Below are 19299 nucleotides of genomic sequence, written 5' to 3' on the forward strand. Positions count from 1 at the left end.
TGTCTAGTCACACGGAATTTGTTTTGTTTGAGGAGGCTGTTTATTCCTCTTTGTACCAAGTGGGAAATTCTGAAAAGTTCTTACCTGGCGCTTCCTTTAAACCCTCAGATATAGAGGACTCCAAATTTCCAGCAATTTCCTTGAACCTATTAAAGGATTGGGTTAAAGTACAAATAATCACGTTATTTATTTTACTGTTAATTCTTTTTAAACTTTCATACAAACTAACTAAATAATAACAGGTATCTTAAGATTCTTTTAGCAAGTTGACTAAGTTGCTTCTTGCTATGAAAGCTTCCTGAAAGCAGATAGTTTTCTCTTTTGATTTGTACTTTCCCTACTGGCTGATATATTGGCTTACATTTTGTACTCATAAAATGTCAATCAGCAAAAATTACCAGTGTACTGGACCAGAAGAGTGCAGCATCCCACCATTTGATTGATTGAGTTTGATTTATTGTCGTCACATAGAGTCACAGATATGTACAGCGCGCAAACAGGCCTTTTGGTCCAACTCGTCCATGCTGACCAGATATCCGAAACTAATCCCATTTGTCAGCACTTGGCCCATATCCCTCTAAACCCTTCCTATTCATATACCCATCCAGATGCCTTTTAAATATTGTAATTATTCAAGCCTCCATACTTCCTCTGACAGCTCATTCCATACCCACACCAGAGTATGCGTGAAAAAGTTGTCCTTTAGGTCCCTTTTAAATCTTTCCCTGCTCACCCTAAACCTATACCCCCTAGTTCTGAACTCCACCAGCCTAGGGAAAAGATCTAGTCTATTTATCATATCCATGTCCCTCATTTTATAAACCTCTATAAGGTCACCCCTCAGCCTCCGATGCTCCAGGGAAAACAGTCCCAGCCTATTCAGCCTCTCCCTATAGCTCAAATCCTCCAACTCTGGCAACATCCTTGTCAATCTTTTCTGAACCCTTTCAGGTTTCACAATATCTTTCTGATAAGAGGGAGAATAGAATTGCACACAACATTCCAAAAGTGGCATAATCAATGTCCTGTACAGCTGCAATATGACCTCCCAACTCCTATACTAAATGCTCTGTCCATTGAGTCACAGATGTACAGCATGGAAACAGACCCTTCGATCGAACCAGTCCATGCCGACCAGATGTCCCAATCCAATCTAGTCTCACCTGCCAGCACCCGGCCCATATCGCTCCAAACCCTTCCTATTCATATACCCATCCAAATGTCTCTTAAATGTTGCAATTGTACTAGCCTCAAAACACACTAAATGCCTTCTTCACTATCCCATCTACCTGCGACTCCACTTACAAGGAACTATGAAACTGCACTCCAAGGTCTCTTTGTTCAGCAACATCCACACATGTAGGAGAAAGTGAGGACTGCAGATGCTGGAGAATAGAGTCAATGAGTGTGGTACTGGAAAACCACAACTAGTAAGGCAGCATCCGAGGAGGAGAATTGGCGTTGAGGAAACGCCCTTCATCAGGCTGATGCTCGAAACTTCAATTCTCCTGCTCCTTGGATGCTGCCTGACTGGCTGTTCTTTTCGAGCACCACACACTTCGACAACATTCACACTGTACCAAGATACAGTGAAAAGTGTTGTTTTGTATGCAGATCGCACCAAAGTGCATCAGGGTAGCAGAACAGAGTGCAGAATACAATGTTACAGCCGCACAGAATGTGCAGAGAAAGAGATCAATATTAACATTTGAGAGGCCCATTCAAAAGTCTGATAACAGCAGGGAAAAAGAGGTTCTTGAAGGAGGGTCACTCCACCCAAAACACTAACTCTGATTTCGCTCGACAGATGCTGCTAGACTGCTGAGCTTTTCCAGCAAGTTCTGTTTTTGAAGCTGTTCTTGAATGTGTTCGTATGTGTATTCAAACTTTTATATCTTCTGCCTCACAGAAGAGGGTGGAAGAGAGTATGACCAGGTGGAAGATGTCTTTGATTACATTGGTTGTTTCCCGAGGTAGTGGGAAGTATAGATAAAAGTCAATGGACAGAAGGCTGTGTTTACAACTCTCTAGTTTCTTTCAGTCTTGGGAAGAGCAGTTGCATTCCACACTGTGATGCATCCGGATAGTGTATTAAAAGGTGCACACATCAAAACAATTCCATTAAATATCCACTTCATTGTGCTAAGTACATTGCTTAAATTATTGAATACTGAAATATTATTAGCACAGGTATCAGGAGCAGACAATTTAAATTTACAGGCTGCAGTTATCAGATGGTATGGATTGAAAGTAACTGTGTTATTAAAGGCAGACATACCTGATCTGGTAATAAACAGGTAGGCTCCATTTATTGTTGAAACTTTTGTATGCCGAGTGCGATCGCAGTCTCTTTACACTTGCTTGGGATGCACACTGCCACTCAAATTTTCTAACGAATTCCATAGTTACTGTGTATTTCTGGAATATCCAACATGGAGAATGGGTATTAAAATAGTCTTGGGAGGGTAATTAAACATGTATAGTGCTTCAATGTGATCAGAACATCTTAAGGCACTTCACGCAAATAATAGAAAAATATTTGACATTAGGCAATATAAAGCACTGTTAGGATGGGGAAATGGGCAGAAGTTTTACAAGTGCCTTAAAGAAGAAAAATGAGATTGAGAAAGATTTTGGGAGGAAGTAGCAGAGTTTAGAATCCAGGCAGCTAAAACAATTAAAATTAAGGATGGGCAAGAGGACTGAATTGGTGGAGCACAGAAATCTTAGAGGGTTGATGGAACGTTGAATGACCAGGAGATGAGACTACAAATTATGCCAAGTCATTCTTACACCAACGATCCTGCTTATCTCTGCATACTATCTCTCCCATTAAAGAATGGGAGACATGATTTTTTTTTATAGATATTTTTATTGAAATTTAACATTTTTGCAAATTTACAAAAATAAACAAAACTCTCAAATACAAACATTGATGTACAATTAAATCATATATACAATAGTCATAATTTAACAAAGAAAAGACAAAGAAAGAAAACAAAAAGAAAAAGAAGAGAAAAGAAAACAAGAACCGAAGAAAGAAAGAAAAAAAAACTCAACTTTCTACTAATCTAACCTATAACTAACCAGAGTGTATACCTAAGTCTCTTACATGCTCGGAATGTATAAACATCAAATATAATAAAACCCGTATTCGCGCAAGGGGCCCCGGAGCAGCCAGATCTGAAATCTTCACTAAATAAAAGCCCTTGTTAAGATAGCCGAAATATCTGCATTTATATAATTCAAAAAGTGCTGCCATATTTTATAAAATAATTCAGTCTTTCGGTGCACCATATTTGTGAGGAAGTCAAGGGGGATATATTCCATAATTAATCTGTGCCAATTTGAAAGTCCAGGGGGGCCCTCAGCCACCCAGTTCACCAAAATATTTTTCCTTGCACAGAAAGAGAGAATAGAAAATAGTCTCTTCCCGTGCATATCCAGAAATGAGAGGTTCGAAAAGCCCAAAAGGAGAGATACAGGGTCCACCCTAATTTCCGTTCCAAAAATTTCTGTCAGGGTATTTGCCACTTTAGTCCAGTATCTGCGGATTTTCTGACAAGTCCACAGACAATGTACAAGAGTACCCACCTCTATTTTGCATTTGGGACACATTGGAGATGCTCCTGCCTTAAATTTTGCCAGTCGAGCCGGAGCTATATGGGCCCTATGAAGTATCTTTAGTTGGATAGCCTGAGTTCTGTTACAGATAGTAATTCTTCTAGCATTTTCCCAAATGTCATTCCACATATCCTCAGAGATTTCTAGCCCCAAGTCCTACTCCCATGTTTTAAGCAGGTCATCCATGTCTCCTGAAACTCCATCATGTAGCAAATGGTATATAGTACTAACGGAGGATACCCCCGCTGGTCGTAGGACATTACGTTCTCTGTCTGATTTACAAAGACTTCTGTATATAATCTCGAACTTGGAAGTATCGAAAGAGATCCCTATTAGGTATTCCGAATTTCAGACGCAGCTGCTCAAAGGACATCAGGATCCCATCTTTAAATAGGTCTCCTAAGCATGAGGTGCCCCTGGATCTCCAGAGTTTAAAGGTGGCATCTGTAATCCCCGGTTGGAATCCCCATGCGCCTATTATTGGCGCATGGGGGGATGTTTTATGTGAGTTACCCTCATTTTGCCGCATTATATTCCAGGCCTTAATTGTGTTTAATATTACGGGATTTTTACAGTGGTCTGTAATGATTTTCCTCTTATCTGAAAATAAAAGGTTAGTAAGTGGATATTTTACTTGGGAGGCTTCGATATCCAGCCAGATTGATTGTGGATCAGATGAAACCCAATCAGCTATGTAACTTAGTAGGGAGCTTAACTGATATTTCCTAAAGTCTGGGAAGTCCAGTCCTCCCCTTGCCTGTGGAAGCTGTAGCTTCTTCAGCTTAATAAGGGGCCGTCTATGGTTCCAAATGAAGGAGCCCAACCAGCCATATAATTTACGTAGGGCTAGCCTTGGCAGCATCAGCGGGAGCATTCTTATAGGATATAAGAGACGGGGCAGAACATTCATTTTAATTAATGCTATTCTACCTAGCCAGGAAATCGGAAGGTCTCTCCATCGCTGGAGGTCCTGCCTTATCCTTTCCATTAATTGTACAAAATTAGCCCTATACAGCTGACCACATACTGGCGTGATAAAAATACCTAAATATAAGAAGCCCTCCAGGGACCAACGGAAGAGAAAAAGGGATCCGTCCATTAGGTGGGGTATCATAGCCAGACCACCCATTGGCATGGCTTCCGATTTTAAAAAATTAATTTTATAGCCTGAGAATGCACTAAATGTATTAATAACTTGAATTAGACGAGGCACTGACATTAAAGGATTACTGAGGAATAAGAGAACGTCATCTGCATAGAGGGTAATTTTGTGTTTACCTGTACCAATCCTCGGGGCCGTTATATTAGGATCAGTCCGGATGGCTTCTGCTAATGGTTCGATTATCAGCGTAAACAACAATGGTGAGAGAGGACATCCTTGACGGCAGCCCCTACCCACACTGAAGCCATCCGATCTTAACCCATTAGTAATAACAGCTGCTTTGGGGTCATTATACAATGTTGAAACCCATTTGGTAAACACCTGTCCAACGCCAAACCTTTCCAATGTGTAAAATAAATATGACCATTCAACCCTATCGAATGCCTTTTCCGCATAGAATGAAATTACTACTCCTGGTATCTTTCCCTGATGACAGGCTTGGATCATATTCAAGACCCTTCTGATATTATTGGATGATCTGCGGCCCTTAATAAATCCCGTCTGGTCCTCCTTTATAATATATGGCAGTACCCTTTCTAGTCTTAGTGCTAACATTTTTGAGAGAATTTTAAAGTCCACATTTAGTAAGGATATTGGTCTGTAAGATGCACAGTCTTCTGGGTCTTTTCCTTTTTTGAGGATAAGAGAAATATTTGCTTCTTTCAGCGAGGGCGGGAGACAGACCTGACTATGCGCAAAATTATACATATCCATAAGTGGGTCAGCCAATATTCCTGTAAATTCTTTATAGAATTCAGCTTGAAAACCATCCGGGCCCGGTGCTTTTCCGCTCTGAAGTTGCCTAATTGCCTCAAGTATTTCTTGGACTGTTAAAGGGGTATTTAGGGCCGACACCTGTTCCGGAGTCAGGCCCGGGAAGGTCAAATTTTTTAAAAATGACTGCATCCTCTTAATCCTATCTTCACAATCCTGCGATCTATATAGTTCAGAATAAAATTCTCAGAATAAAAGGTCGCATTGATATTTTTATGATCATGAGTCAGGGTACCTGTACTTTCCTTGATAGTCGGAATAGTTTGAGGGGCTTTCTTTTTCTTTGCAAGAAATGCTAGGTATCTACCCGGTTTGTCGCCATATTCATATAATCTTTGTTTCGCAAATAATATTTCCCTTTTAGCCGTTTGAGTAAGCGCGGTGTTTAAAGCTGTCCTAAGAGCTGTAATCCTCTGCAATTTTGTGATAGAAGGTCTATCAGCGTATGCTGTTTCGGCTGCTTTTAGGCGAGCTTCGAGCAGATGCTGTTGTTCTCCCTTCATTTTCCTCTGGGTCGCTGAATAGGAGATGATCAAACCTCGTGCATAAGCTTTGATGGTCTCCCACATCATTGATGGATTGCTAGCCGTACCTGTATTAATTTCTAAAAAAGTTTTAAGTTTTTTGGACAAGCACTTTAAAAATTTGCTATCTTTTAACAGGAAGGGGTCCATACGCCAATGCCGAGCGGATATCCCATTGTTCTTTACCTTAGTTTCCATATATACAGCGGCATGGTCAGAGATTGCTATAGTACCTATTTTACAGGTTGATATAGAATTTAGAAAAATCGACGGGGCAAAAAACATATCAATTCTTGTGTGACATTTATGTGGATTAGAGTAGAAAGAAAAATCTCTACCCTGTGGATGGAGACATCTCCATACATCTACCAATCCTAATTCTTTATTCAGGTCCGCCAGTTGTCTAGATCTGGGAGATACTCCAGCGGTACTCTTGGGAATCCTGTCTATTTCCAGATCCATAATACAATTAAAGTCTCCCCCTATAATTGTATGACGGGCACCAAAGGCCATCAGTTTTGAAAAAGCTTCCGTTATGAATTTAAAGGGGTGTGCCGGGGGGCAGTACACATTTAAGATCCCATATTCCTCTCCATTTATGAGGGCTTTAATCAAAATATATCGTCCAGATTCGTCTTTTATCTGATTTAGAATTTTAAAAGGGAAATTCTTCCGGACAAGGATAACGACTCCCCTGCTTTTTGAATTAAAAGAGGAAAAAAAGGCCTGATCAAATCCGCCCTGTCGTAATTTTAAGTGTTCTTTATCCGACAGGTGTGTCTCCTGTAGGAGAGCTATATCAACTCTCTCCTTCTTAAGATTTGATAATATTTTCTTCCTTTTAACTGGCGAATTGCTCCCCCTGACATTCCAGGTGCACCACTTAATCGACTGATCAGCCATAATCATCTGGACAGATCCGAGACCCCTCGGGAGGGGAAACCCTATCTAGAACATCCCGAGCATGGAGCATACAACATTTACAAGAGTAAAGACTCTCTAATACACTCAAAACAATATAACAAAAAACTCTTTCTAAGTAAAAAAGATATAAAATATTCCGAATTGGAGATTTTCTCCCTTGTTCCCAGGGAGCGTCACTTCCTCTCCCACAGTCCATCTTACCCTCTTCCAACCAGTGCCCCACCCTTGACCCAGGTGTTCCTCAATAAAATGAGGAGAATTCAAATATAATATAAAGCTAGAGTTAACAGTGAACACCCCACCCCCACCCACATCTAAATATATTTGGGAATATTAATACCATATATAAAATCTGATTGAAGATTTGTAGCTCGGGTATCCGTTGTTGTGGTTCTGCTCGCCGAGCTGGAAGTTTTTGCTGCAAACGTTTCGTTCCCTGGCTAGGGAACATCATCAGTGCTGTTGGAGCCTCGTGTGAAGCGCTGCTTTGATGTTTCTTCCGGTATTTATATTGGTTTGTTCTTGCCGCTTCCGGGTGTCAGTTTCAGCTGCAGTGATTTGTATATGGGGTCCAGGTCGATGTGTCTGTTGATGGATGTTCTTGCCGCTTCTGGGTGTCAGTTTCAGCTGTAGTGGTTTGTATATGGGGTCCAGGTCAATGTGTCTGTTGATGGAGTTTGGGGATGAATGCCATGCCTCTAGAAATTCTCTGGCTGTTCTCTGTCTGGCTTGTCCTATGATAGTGGTGTTTTCCCAGTCAAATTCATGTTGATGGTTGTCTGAGTGTATGGCTACTAGAGATAGCTGGTCGTGTCGTTTTGTGGCTAGCTGATGTTCATGGATGCGGATTGTTAGCTGTCTTCCTGTTTGTCCTATATAGTGTTTTGTGCAGTCCTTGCATGGTATTTTGTAAACTACGTTAGTTTGGCTCATGCTGGGCATTGGGTCCTTTGTTCTAGTAAGTTGTTGTCTGAGGGTGGATGTTGGCTTGTGTGCTGTTATGAGTCCTAAGGGTCGCAGTAGTCTGGCTGTCAGTTCTGAGACGCTCCTGACGTATGGTAGAGTGGCTAGTCCTTTTGGTTTTGGCATGTCCTCTTTCCTTGGTCTATCTCTTAGGCATCTGGTGATAAAGTTGCGTGGGTATCCGTTTTTGGCGAATACCTTGTATAGATGTTCCTCTTCCTCTTTTCACAGTTCTGGTGTACTGCAGTGTGTTGTGGCCCGTTTGAATAGTGTCCTGATGCAGCTTCGTTTGTGTGTGTTGGGGTGGTTACTTTCATAGTTTAAGACTTGGTCTGTGTGTGTTGGTTTCCTGTGTACCCTTGTGGTGAATTCTCCGTTGGGTGTTCTCTCTACTAACACGTCTAGGAATGGGAGTTGGCTATCCTTTTCCTCTTCTCGTGTGAATCGGATTCCTGTGAGTGTGGCGTTGATGATTTGGTGTGTTTTTTCTATATCTGTGTTTTTGATGATTACAAAGGTGTCATCAACATATCTGATCCAGAGTTTGGGTTGGATTTGTGGTAGGGCTGTATGTTCTAACCTTTGCATAACTGCCTCTGCTATGAGTCCCGAGATTGGTGATCCCATGGGTGTTCCGTTGATTTGTTCGTATATCTGATTGTTGAATGTAAAGTGTGTGGTGAGGCACAGGTCCAGTTGTTTAAGTATGCCGTCCTTGTTGATAGGTTCGGCCTCCTGTGTTCTGTTATGTATGTCCAGTAGGTTGGCTATTGTTTCTCTGGCTAGGGTTTTGTCAATTGAAGTGAACAGTGCCGTCACGTCGAATGATACCATGGTTTCTTCTTTGTCTATGTGTGTATTCCTGATGACGTCCAAGAATTCCTGTGTTGATTGTATGGAGTGTTTGGATCCGCTGACTAGGTGTTTCAGTTTTTGTTGTAGTTCTTTGGCCAGTTTGTATGCTGGTGTCCCTGGTAGTGATACTATGGGTCTGAGTGGGATGTCTGGTTTGTGTACTTTGGGTAGTCCATAGAATCTGGGGGTGTTGTTGCTTTCAGGTTTCATTCTTTGCTGGTCCGCTTTGGTTATCTGTCCGTTTTTTTTGTCGATTCCTTAGTGTGTTGTTTATTCTTTTGGTGAGTTGTGGTGTGGGGTCCGAATCCTTCATTTGGTAGGTGTTGGAGTCTGCGAGTAGTTGTTGTGCCTTACTGATGTAGTCTGATTTATCTAGGATGACCGTCATTCTGCCTTTATCTGCCAGTAGTATGATTATGTTCTTGTCATTTTTCAGTGCTTTCAGTGCTTCCCTCTCTTTGGTGTTGAGGTTATGTGTTTGTCGTTTTCTTATCATCATAGGTACTACCGTTTGTCTCACTGTTTGTTGTGTCTCTTCTGTCAGTCCATTGTTCCTGAGTGTGCTTTCTAGTGCTGCTAGGAAGTCTGCTGTGTTGGCATCCCTGTGGTTGTATTTGAGTCCCTTGGCCAGTATAGTTCTTTCCATGTCTGTGAGCTGTCTGTGGGAGAGGTTTTTAACCCAGTTGTGTGTTGTAGTGTCCTCCTTTTTGTGTGTTAGTTTGTCCATTTTTTCTCTTAGTGCTGTTTTTTTGCGGAGTGTTGTCCTGTTCTGTCCTATAGTGATAGCCTGTTCTATGGTCCAGGTCCATTCCTGATTAGTGGTTTTTGAAATTAACGACTTTTGGAGCGCAATTTCTTGCTTGTATTTGTGCAGTCGGTTGTGAGTGTCTGTGATCATTACCTGGACCATCCTGAATCCGTTCTTCTTGGCTGTTTCCCTGGCTTGTGGATTATTTACTGGAGGTCTGTACTTGACACATTGTGGAAGGATTTGATTTTTTCTGCATTCGTGGAGGAACCGGAGTTGTTCATATGTTGTGCTGAGGCGGTTAGCGCAGGATTCCCATCTCCTGGCTTGTTTCAGCGTTTCTCGCCCGTACGTGTTTAAAATCTGATTGAAGATTTGTAGCTCGGGTATCCGTTGTTGTGGTTCTGCTCGCCGAGCTGGAAGTTTTTGCTGCAAACGTTTCGTTCCCTGGCTAGGGAACATCATCAGTGCTGTTGGAGCCTCGTGTGAAGCGCTGCTTTGATGTTTCTTCCGGTATTTATATTGGTTTGTTCTTGCCGCTTCCGGGTGTCAGTTTCAGCTGCAGTGACTACTGCGACCCTTAGGACTCATAACAGCACACAAGCCAACATCCACGCTCAGACAACAACTCACTAGAACAAAGGACCCAATGCCCAGCATGAGCCAAACTAACGTAGTTTACAAAATACCATGCAAGGACTGCACAAAACACTATATAGGACAAACAGGAAGACAGCTAACAATCCGCATCCATGAACATCAGCTAGCCACAAAACGACACGACCAGCTATCTCTAGTAGCCATACACTCAGACAACCAGCAACATGAATTTGACTGGGAAAACACCACTATCAAATGACAAGCCAGACAGAGAACAGCCAGAGAATTCCTAGAAGCATGGCATTCATCCCCAAACTCCATCAACAGACACATTGACCTGGACCCCATATACAAACCACTACAGCTGAAACTGACACCCAGAAGCGGCAAGAACATCCATCAACAGACACATCGACCTGGACCCCATATACAAATCACTGCAGCTGAAACTGACACCCGGAAGCGGCAAGAACAAACCAATATAAATACCGGAAGAAACATCAAAGCAGCGCTTCACACGAGGCTCCAACAGCACTGATGATGTTCCCTAGCCAGGGAACGAAACGTTTGCAGCAAAAACTTCCAGCTCGGCGAGCAGAACCACAACTAATACCATATATAAATATATAACTATAAGATTACAATCTCAACACGTAATACTTAAATATAATACCACAAAATAACAGGGGAAAGAAAAACAACCCCGCTCCTAAAAACAGAAGTAAAATAGAATAAGGTAACCACCTCTCCCCATCAACATTAACCAAACGCCCCAACATATATATATATATATATATATATATACATACACACATAGGGGGAAAGATAGGAAAAGATGAAGGGATGTAAATCAAAATAATGGGAAAGGCAGACCAACGTCCACAATCTCTTAAAGTTTATTTAAGAGAGTCCAAGAATTCCTTAGCCTTCTCCGGTGATCCGAAGTTATATATGGATCCTTTGTGGCTAAGGCATAGCGTCGCTGGATATCGTAAGGAGTACTGGATATTTAAGTCCCTTAAACGCTTCTTCGCCTCATCGAATGCCTTCCTCTTTCGGACCAAAGCTGGGGAGAAGTCCTGGAACAGCATGATCCTGGATCCTTTGTGGGTCATAGCTTGGGGATCTTTTCCCAAATTTCTTGAGGCTTCCAGGAGCATCTGCCTCTCCCTATAGCTCTGCAGCTGGAACAGGACCAGGCGTGGGCGCTGGGTTGAGCCGGGCCCACGTACTGCGACCCGGTAGGCCCATTCTACCCTTACCTGGCCTGATCCAGCAGGCAGATTTAAAAGTTGTGGCAGCCAATGCTCTAAGAATGCTGTCAGCTGGCCTCCCTCTTCCTGCTCGGGAAGGCCCAGCAACCGAATATTTTTTCGACGACCTCGATTTTCGAGGATGTCTATGTGGTTTTCTAGGTTCTGGACTCGATTCTCGAGAAAACGGACGTGGTCGGCTGCCGATTTTATCGCAGTCTCCGAGGCTGCGGCCTTCGACTCCGCCTCGGCGCTCCAGTTCCTGAATGTCTCTGCCGTTCCTCTGCAGCTCGGCGGAGAGTGCCTCCCTGCTCTGCCGAGACTCATCAATAAAAGCATCAATCTTCGCCTCCCACCTGGCAAACATCTCCTCAAAGCTCATCTTCATTGTTAAGTCTCCTGAAGCGGCTGTAGAGAGCTTTGCTGCAGCTGAAGAGGGAAGGGGTGGGGGAGGGGTCCCTGCTTTCTTAGAGCCGCCTGTTCCCTTCCCTTTACTCATTTTTCAGCTAGTATTAGACTATTTAAATGTATTAATAGGTAACTATTTAAGGTTAACAACTATTATAAATGGTTTAGTGAGTGTGGTGGGGGCGGGTAGCCCACTTTGCCCAAGTTTTGGGTAGAGCACTGTGGACTCAGTCTTGCTGGGTCGCCGCCATCTTGGATCCCCCGGCAGACATGATAATTGCATGAAAAACAGCTCACGCAAGACACTATATTAGAGAGAGAACAGCACAAGTTTTTATTATTCATTCGTAGAATGTGGATGTCGCAGGCTGTTCAGTATTTATTTCCCATGCCTAGCTGCCTTTGAGATGATGATGGTGAGCTGCCTCTTTGAACCGCTGTAGTCCATGTGCTGTAGGTAGACCCACAATGCCCTGGAGGGAATTCCTGGATATTGAATCAGTGACAGTGATATCTTTCCAAGTCAGGATGGTGAGTAGCATTTATATGTCCCCTTTCAACACTCTAGTCTGGTCCAAAAGGAGTTTACAGCTCATGAGGCACTTTTTAATAAAAAATTAAGAATGGTCTCAAATCTGCACTCGTTAGATAACAGATAAAAGGAGCTTTTTCTGATTGTAATGATGAGGATCACAATTCTCAATAAGCTTACTGTAACCATCCCCCAACTTTGGCAGGACTCCATTCTTTCTAGCCTGTAGTTTGTAAATTGTGGTTCTTAAAACCTCATCAAAAGCTACCCAAATACACATCTCTCTGATGGAAATCCTCACCATGATCTCAATCTTATCCTGAGTCATATAACAAGTATCAGCTGTCTTTAACAAATTCAGCCAGATAGTTATATACATGAATGGAAAGGGATATATAAAACAAAGATAATAAGCAACAATTTTGGGACGAAAGTTTACACTTGAACAACAGGTTAAATTCTTTCAGCCAAATTGCAAATGTTATACTTGAAATTCACTAATCCACAGACATTAGCTTCTAGAACTCTTGTCACATCAGTCTACAAGTTGTGGTTTAAGTCCAAACCCAGAAATGTGGTTATAAAATCAAGGCAGAGACAGTCAATGCCAACTTTGAGAGACCGTTTCACTATAAGAGCAGTCATCCATCAAATATGATATTAACCTGAGACTCTGTCTGCCCTGTTGGGTGAATAGAAAAGTTCCCATGCCATTGTTTTGGAAAGCATCAGTGAAGTTCCCCCATTCTCCCAACATCTGCCTCAATCAACATCACTAAAACAGATTACCCGGTCATTCTGAGTGCTTTTTGTGGGAATTTGCAGTAGGAGCACTGTGGCATAATTGAAGTTCATGAGAAGTTTTATGCAAATACGAATATATCTTCCTTACTAAAAGGTTGTACATGTAACAACAAAACTTAGAACAGTCGCTTACCTCATGGAACATGTCTGGATTTCCTGGATTAAATAACGAAGGCACCTTTTCTTCTAAACCTCGTACCATTTCTGGCCAGACCGAATTCACTGTAAAATCATAACCTGGAATCACTTCTGCCTTATCACTAGAACACAGAACGTACACAGAGTAAGGCCATAACAAATGTAGTAATTTATTCAAACAGCTGTATACGCATTAACACCATATGTGAAATTTGTGTAAGTTTGATTTGAGTATTTTAGACCCACTTTCCCTTGTGTGCGATTAAAATCTCCAGTATTTATAGTCACACATCCTTTACAAGTGCAATGTGTAGACACTTCACACAGAGGAACACAGCTGACTCCTTGGACATTCAATGTCACAGAGGTGATGAATGTAGGGGAAAATGATCACAATGAAAGCTGCAGGATAAATGGTTCTCAAGATGTTAATCCATTAATAAGAAACAGTTCATTAACAAATTATAAGCCTGCGATCAGAATTAACACTTGCAGGAGACAGTCCAAAAGGATGAAAATTCAAGATACTTTCTCTCAGGGAGAAATACGGTTGGACAACAAATGCTGACCTTGCCAACAATGCTCAATACCATCGAAGTACATTTTAAAAATCATGTTTTTAGATTGCTAGACTCCTGGAAGTTACATACCAGTTTGGAACTTCAAAGAAAAATTTTAACCATTTAATAATCTCTACCTGGGCCTGATATAGGTTAAATTTCTAACAGAATAATTAAATAACAACAATAATTTATCATTTTACAGAAACACAAAGGCAAGTTCTCTAATGTTTAGAAATTCATGACAAACTAAAAATAAGTCTAATTTATTCTTTGCAATATATAATGTTCACTCTGGAAAACTTGCTGTCTCTGCCTGTCAATTAGTGTCAGGTATGAACCCCACTCCAGATTGACATTGTAGATTGGAACATGGAGCTACAAATCTCAGGTTAACATTTAGCAGGGTTTTCACATTTGGTGACTGTCAGTAGCCTTGCTTCATTGAGTCCCTTCTATTGCACTGGATTAACCATCTAGCGAATACAATGATACAACCACAGAAAACAGCTTTTTGAGCTAAAACCCCTTTCAGCGTTTTGCTATAGCTATCCAATTAGCTCCACTTCCAGGTTCTTTCCCCAAAGCCATGTAAAAAACAATCCTTCAAATGTTTTTTTGTATGGTACTACTTCAGTTCTGAAGAAGGATTACATCTGAAACGTCGCCTTCTCCCCCTGATGCTGCCTGGCTTGCTGTGTTTTTCCAGCCTCACATAAACTCCTGCCTGTCTACTCAGGCACCTTTCAGGCAGTAAATTCTAGATTATAAGAACTTAGTGCAATTTTTTTCTGTTATCACCTCTATTGTTTTGCAAATCATTTAAAAACAGTGTCCTGTAGTACCACTTTTCTGCACACAATGCTTTCAAAATCTTTAATGATTTTGTATGCCTCTATCAAATCTACTCAATCTCCACTCTTCTACGAAGAGCAACCCTACTTTCACCCATGCTGTCATTCTACTAAGTCTTTTCTGCAGCCTCTCCAAAGCTTTATCACATTACTTGCCAGTTCAGCCCAAGCCTGAATGTTGCGTGAGCCTTGCTGCGTGCAGACAGACAGTGTCATCAGAGTCTTATTAATGAAACTGAATATAGTGCAATCAGCAGCAAATAGCCTCACTTCTGACCTTGTGAACGAATTAAGGTCATTGGTGAAACTGCAGCAGATGGCTGGACCTGGAATACAACTCTGAGAAACTCCTGGGGCAATATTCTGGCATGTCAATCACCTTCCTTTGTGTTAAGTACGACTTCAACAGAAAGTTTTCTCTAATTTGACATCAACTTTACTTGGGCTCCTTCGTGCCACACTTGGTCAAATGCTGCCTTAATATCAAAGGCAATTCTTCATTTCATCTTTGGAGCTTAGCTCGTTTGTATCAAAGCTGTACTATAGTTTGGAATTGAATGGTCCAGATAAAACCCAAAGTGAACATTGATAAGCAGTTTATTACTGAGAAAATGCCATCTGATAGCACAGTTAGTGACACTTCCTGGCACATTGCAGATGTAAAGGTATAAACTGATGAGCAATAACTGGCTGGAATGGGTTTGTCCTGCTTTTTGTAAAGAGGATAATTTTCATCTTCATCAGATACATGGGTGTTGTAACCGCACTGGACCAATTTGACAACCACCTGATGAAGGAGCAGCGCTCCGAAATCTAGTGCTTCCAATTAAACTTGTTGGACTATAACCTGGTGTTGTGATTTTTCAATTTGACTTTGATTGTAAACGTTTCAATCTTGGCTTTTGCCACATTCCTGTCATTCTGAATTGCTGATCTTCACCTTTCACATTGCTGGAATATATAAAGATTCATTTTTCCACTCTGTTTTGCTTATAATCAAATTAATCCATATATAAAATAAAATCCAATTGTATAGGCTATTCTTGATAATTCCTGGTCCATGCGGGCAGTTAATCTTACATAAAGTTAACAGCTAGTTTGGGACAGGTAAAAGTTGCAACCATGGAAGATACAACAATCAAGAAAGTTAATTTCATGATGTTGAATATATTTGGGTTTATTCATTGCATACAACTCACCCAATTACTGCTCCGCCAGTCACATCTTGGAGGAGCCGACAGTGGTTGGGAATGAAGTCTAGCAGCTTTCCATACATTTCTCGGAGGCCAGTTGTCCCAGACTGAACATGTTGTTCATCAACTACCTGAAAGGAAAAAATATGCTTTCGAACTTATAATATTGAAAATATTACAAATAGGTAGCAGTTTACAACAATTCCATGTTATGGTTAGACTGCTAAAGACAGATTTCACAATAGGCCCCTAAATTAGAGGACATTATTTTCAATTCCCAAACTAGGGCTAACTATCACCAGTTTGCCAATAGATGACGTATTTCACAGGAATGGACCATCCTTTCCTGAAGGGAAAAGGCTTAACAGAATTTATCTTCTCCTTATAAAGTGAGGGGGCTGAGACTATAATGATCCAGTGAAGGAAGTAATTTGCATGCTTTAGAGAAGGCAAATATTTTAGACCACACTACCCAGATTTGGAGTTTTTAGTTCATGCTAAATAAAAATACAAGAAACAATCATAACTAAGGGTCACATTGGAATAAGACATATCCTGATTTGAAAGGTCACAAGTGATGAATTAGAATGCCTATTGACTATACGTTCTGAAATATGGATAGTGCTCTTATTTTAATTTTCTTATAAGTATCAATTGACATTGTTACATAGTTATGTTACAATAAATTTGTTACACCTCAGTGGTTTGTCTTATTTGCCCTACACAGACTAACACCTCTGAATTCTGTCCTAAAGCTCAGCATCAATTCTCACCACCCCTCATTGCAGACTACTGCAGTTTATTATAGACACACAAAATGGTACAAACCACAGATAAGCCATTTGGTCCTTCATCTTGTTGAAAAAGCTATCACATTTCTCTGCTCTTTTCCAGTCGGCTTAAGTACTTAATCTGACTGCTGCTTAATTGTCACAATTGAATATATTTCCACTATCCATTCAGGCAATGCATTCCAGTTCATATCTCATCATGTGAAAGATTTTCCTCCGATTGCTTCTTTTTCCATCGCCCTTACATGCGTCTTTAAGTTACTGAATTTTTTTCCCCAGGCAGAAAGTTACTCTATATTTACTCAATCGAGATTTTGAACACTTCTATCAATCCTCCCTTAACATGTTGCAGTCTCAGGAGAAGAACCTCAGTGTAACTACATAACTAAACTGTTTCACATCTAGAAATATTTTAGATCTTCTGCACCATCTTGAAGGTTTTTACATCATTCCTCGAGTATTAGCCAAAATAGGCAATCCAATATTTTGTAAAGGTCTATCATAAATTTCTTGCCTTGGTACTCAAGTCACTATGCATCTGAAGGCCTTTTTTTTTTTTAAAAACAGCCTTCTTGATTTGTCCTGCTACCTTCCAAGTAATGTGTAGATACCACTCCGTTTCTGCACACCTCTTGAGAATTCTACCATTCAGAGTATTAGCCTCTCCTCATTCTTCCTGCTGCAAAGAGTCACTTCATACTTCTCTGCATTAAATTCTGTGTGTGTGTGAGCGAGAGAGAGAGCGAGAGAGAGAATGTGCACCCGACTCTGACCACATGTATGTGCAGCTGCATCAAGCTGTGTGTAGACCTCAGTATGCAAACATGCTGAGGTTCTACCTGCCCCCAGTTGTGAAGGATGGATTTGGTCATGTTTCTTCACAGAAATTCTTGCATAAAAATAAGCACTTCCGACCACAAATTCATCAAGCAGTAGTAGAAGGAGAGGGTTGATCATGTGAGATTGTTCTCTGAGAGACACAAAGTCATTTGGTAGAACGTTTCATCGTCAGAACTTTCTAATAAGCACCAAGGCACAGCTGGGCTAGTAGTGAGAATGGTGCCACAGTGTTCTGCACTCAAGATGATCACATTGGTGAACAATCATTGCATATCTCCTTCTGAAATGTGTCTTTAGAAATGAGTTCTGGAGAGAGATGCAGTGATTTTGGTGAGGTTCAACCCAACCAGCTCCATGACAATGAACTCTCACACTGTACAGACTTTTCAAGAGTGCACCTCGAGGACCATCAACTCAGTGAAAGACACCAATGTCTGGTGATCTTTCATTGCATAGAGATAGCCTCATCCGGGACAATATTGCAGACAAGCATATTTCAAAGTTCAGGACTACTTGTTATGGGATACACTGAAGCCCTGGACAGCCACCACCAAGGTGCAGTAGAGAAAAGCCACCATCATTGGCCTGTTATGATATCCAAAGAATCTGTTAACTTATAGAATGCCTCATAGCTTATAATGGAATGTAAATAATTTGTCATATTTAGTAAATGTTTAAACTTTGCATGTGGATGAAGGGATGTCAAGAGTGCAATAAGTAAATGAGAAATGTGATACTTTTATTTTCTATAATGTCAGACTTAAACTGTTTTGCAACGTAAACAGAATATTTATGAATAAAGCATGTTTTGCAAAAAAAAATGTAAATTGTTAACATCAAGCTGTACATAAGTAACTGAAGTAGCAATAGAAAAATCACAGCCCCCAAATCATCGGAGTTCATTTTGTCTGCACTGTAAAGAAAGCTTTTTGTTCAAGGTAATGAACAATTTCTAGTGAAACTGCTTAAAAATATCTTCTTAAATTTATGGCTGATTACTGCTAATGGCTGAATGCACCCAGAATAGTCAAAAATCAAGACCAATTTTACAATTCTCACGTTTACTTTAAAACTGCATCAAATTAAAAAAAGTAAAATTTTAAAAATCTCACTAAACATCGTTACTTTTAACAAGAGAGAGACACAAACACATAATTAAAGTTTCACTTGTCAAAGTGAACTCCTAAGCTTGAATTTCATTAGCTGATACCTGGATTTTCCCTTAGAAAGAAAACTCCCCAAATGAGCCTGGGCACTGCGTTCTAAAATGGCCTCACAAGTCATCTGACTTACAACAAAAGTGGGCATGTTTCTAGAAACCTCAAACCAAAAATTGCGTTTGCTGACACCAGTACATATGCATAACATGCTGCTTTAAATCATGCATACACATTTAAACTCTTCTGGGGGATGTGGTCTGGGGAGATGCGGGGGAGATGATGGCATGTGGCTGCAATCCTGGATTAATGTGCATACAGATTAATAGAACCACAGAGCAATACTGTGTTGAAACAGGCTCTTCATGTCTATGGTGCCCCCAGTTATGGTGTCAGCAGATACTGCTAGAGAGGGTGGGGATGGGAGCCTAATTCTGCTCCAATCTCTGTTTATATTTACTATCAAAACCATAAAAAAATCCCAAACATAAACAACATTCATCTTTCATCAGTGGCTACTAGCTGATACTACACACTCCACATAAACCAATGAGATGCAGCAGATAGCACTCACTTCTGAGTGAGATGGGTGTGG

The 19299-nt window shown here is 40.9% G+C and overlaps 1 protein-coding gene across 1 annotated transcript in view; it reads right to left on the reverse strand.

Moving 5' to 3' along the window:
* cog2 (component of oligomeric golgi complex 2) overlaps nucleotides 1-19299 on the reverse strand; it is a 77151-nt gene that overhangs the window by 32975 nt on the left and 24877 nt on the right. Inside the window, exons 8-11 of the mRNA XM_060821392.1 lie at nucleotides 15923-16047; nucleotides 13305-13431; nucleotides 2279-2418; nucleotides 85-146 (exon numbers count right to left, since the gene is read on the reverse strand). Coding sequence (XP_060677375.1) covers nucleotides 85-146; nucleotides 2279-2418; nucleotides 13305-13431; nucleotides 15923-16047 — 454 coding nt within the window. The remainder of the gene's footprint in view (nucleotides 1-84; nucleotides 147-2278; nucleotides 2419-13304; nucleotides 13432-15922; nucleotides 16048-19299) is intronic.

The sequence above is a fragment of the Hemiscyllium ocellatum genome, chromosome 3 (assembly GCF_020745735.1).
Source record: "Hemiscyllium ocellatum isolate sHemOce1 chromosome 3, sHemOce1.pat.X.cur, whole genome shotgun sequence".
Classification (NCBI taxonomy): domain Eukaryota; kingdom Metazoa; phylum Chordata; class Chondrichthyes; order Orectolobiformes; family Hemiscylliidae; genus Hemiscyllium; species Hemiscyllium ocellatum.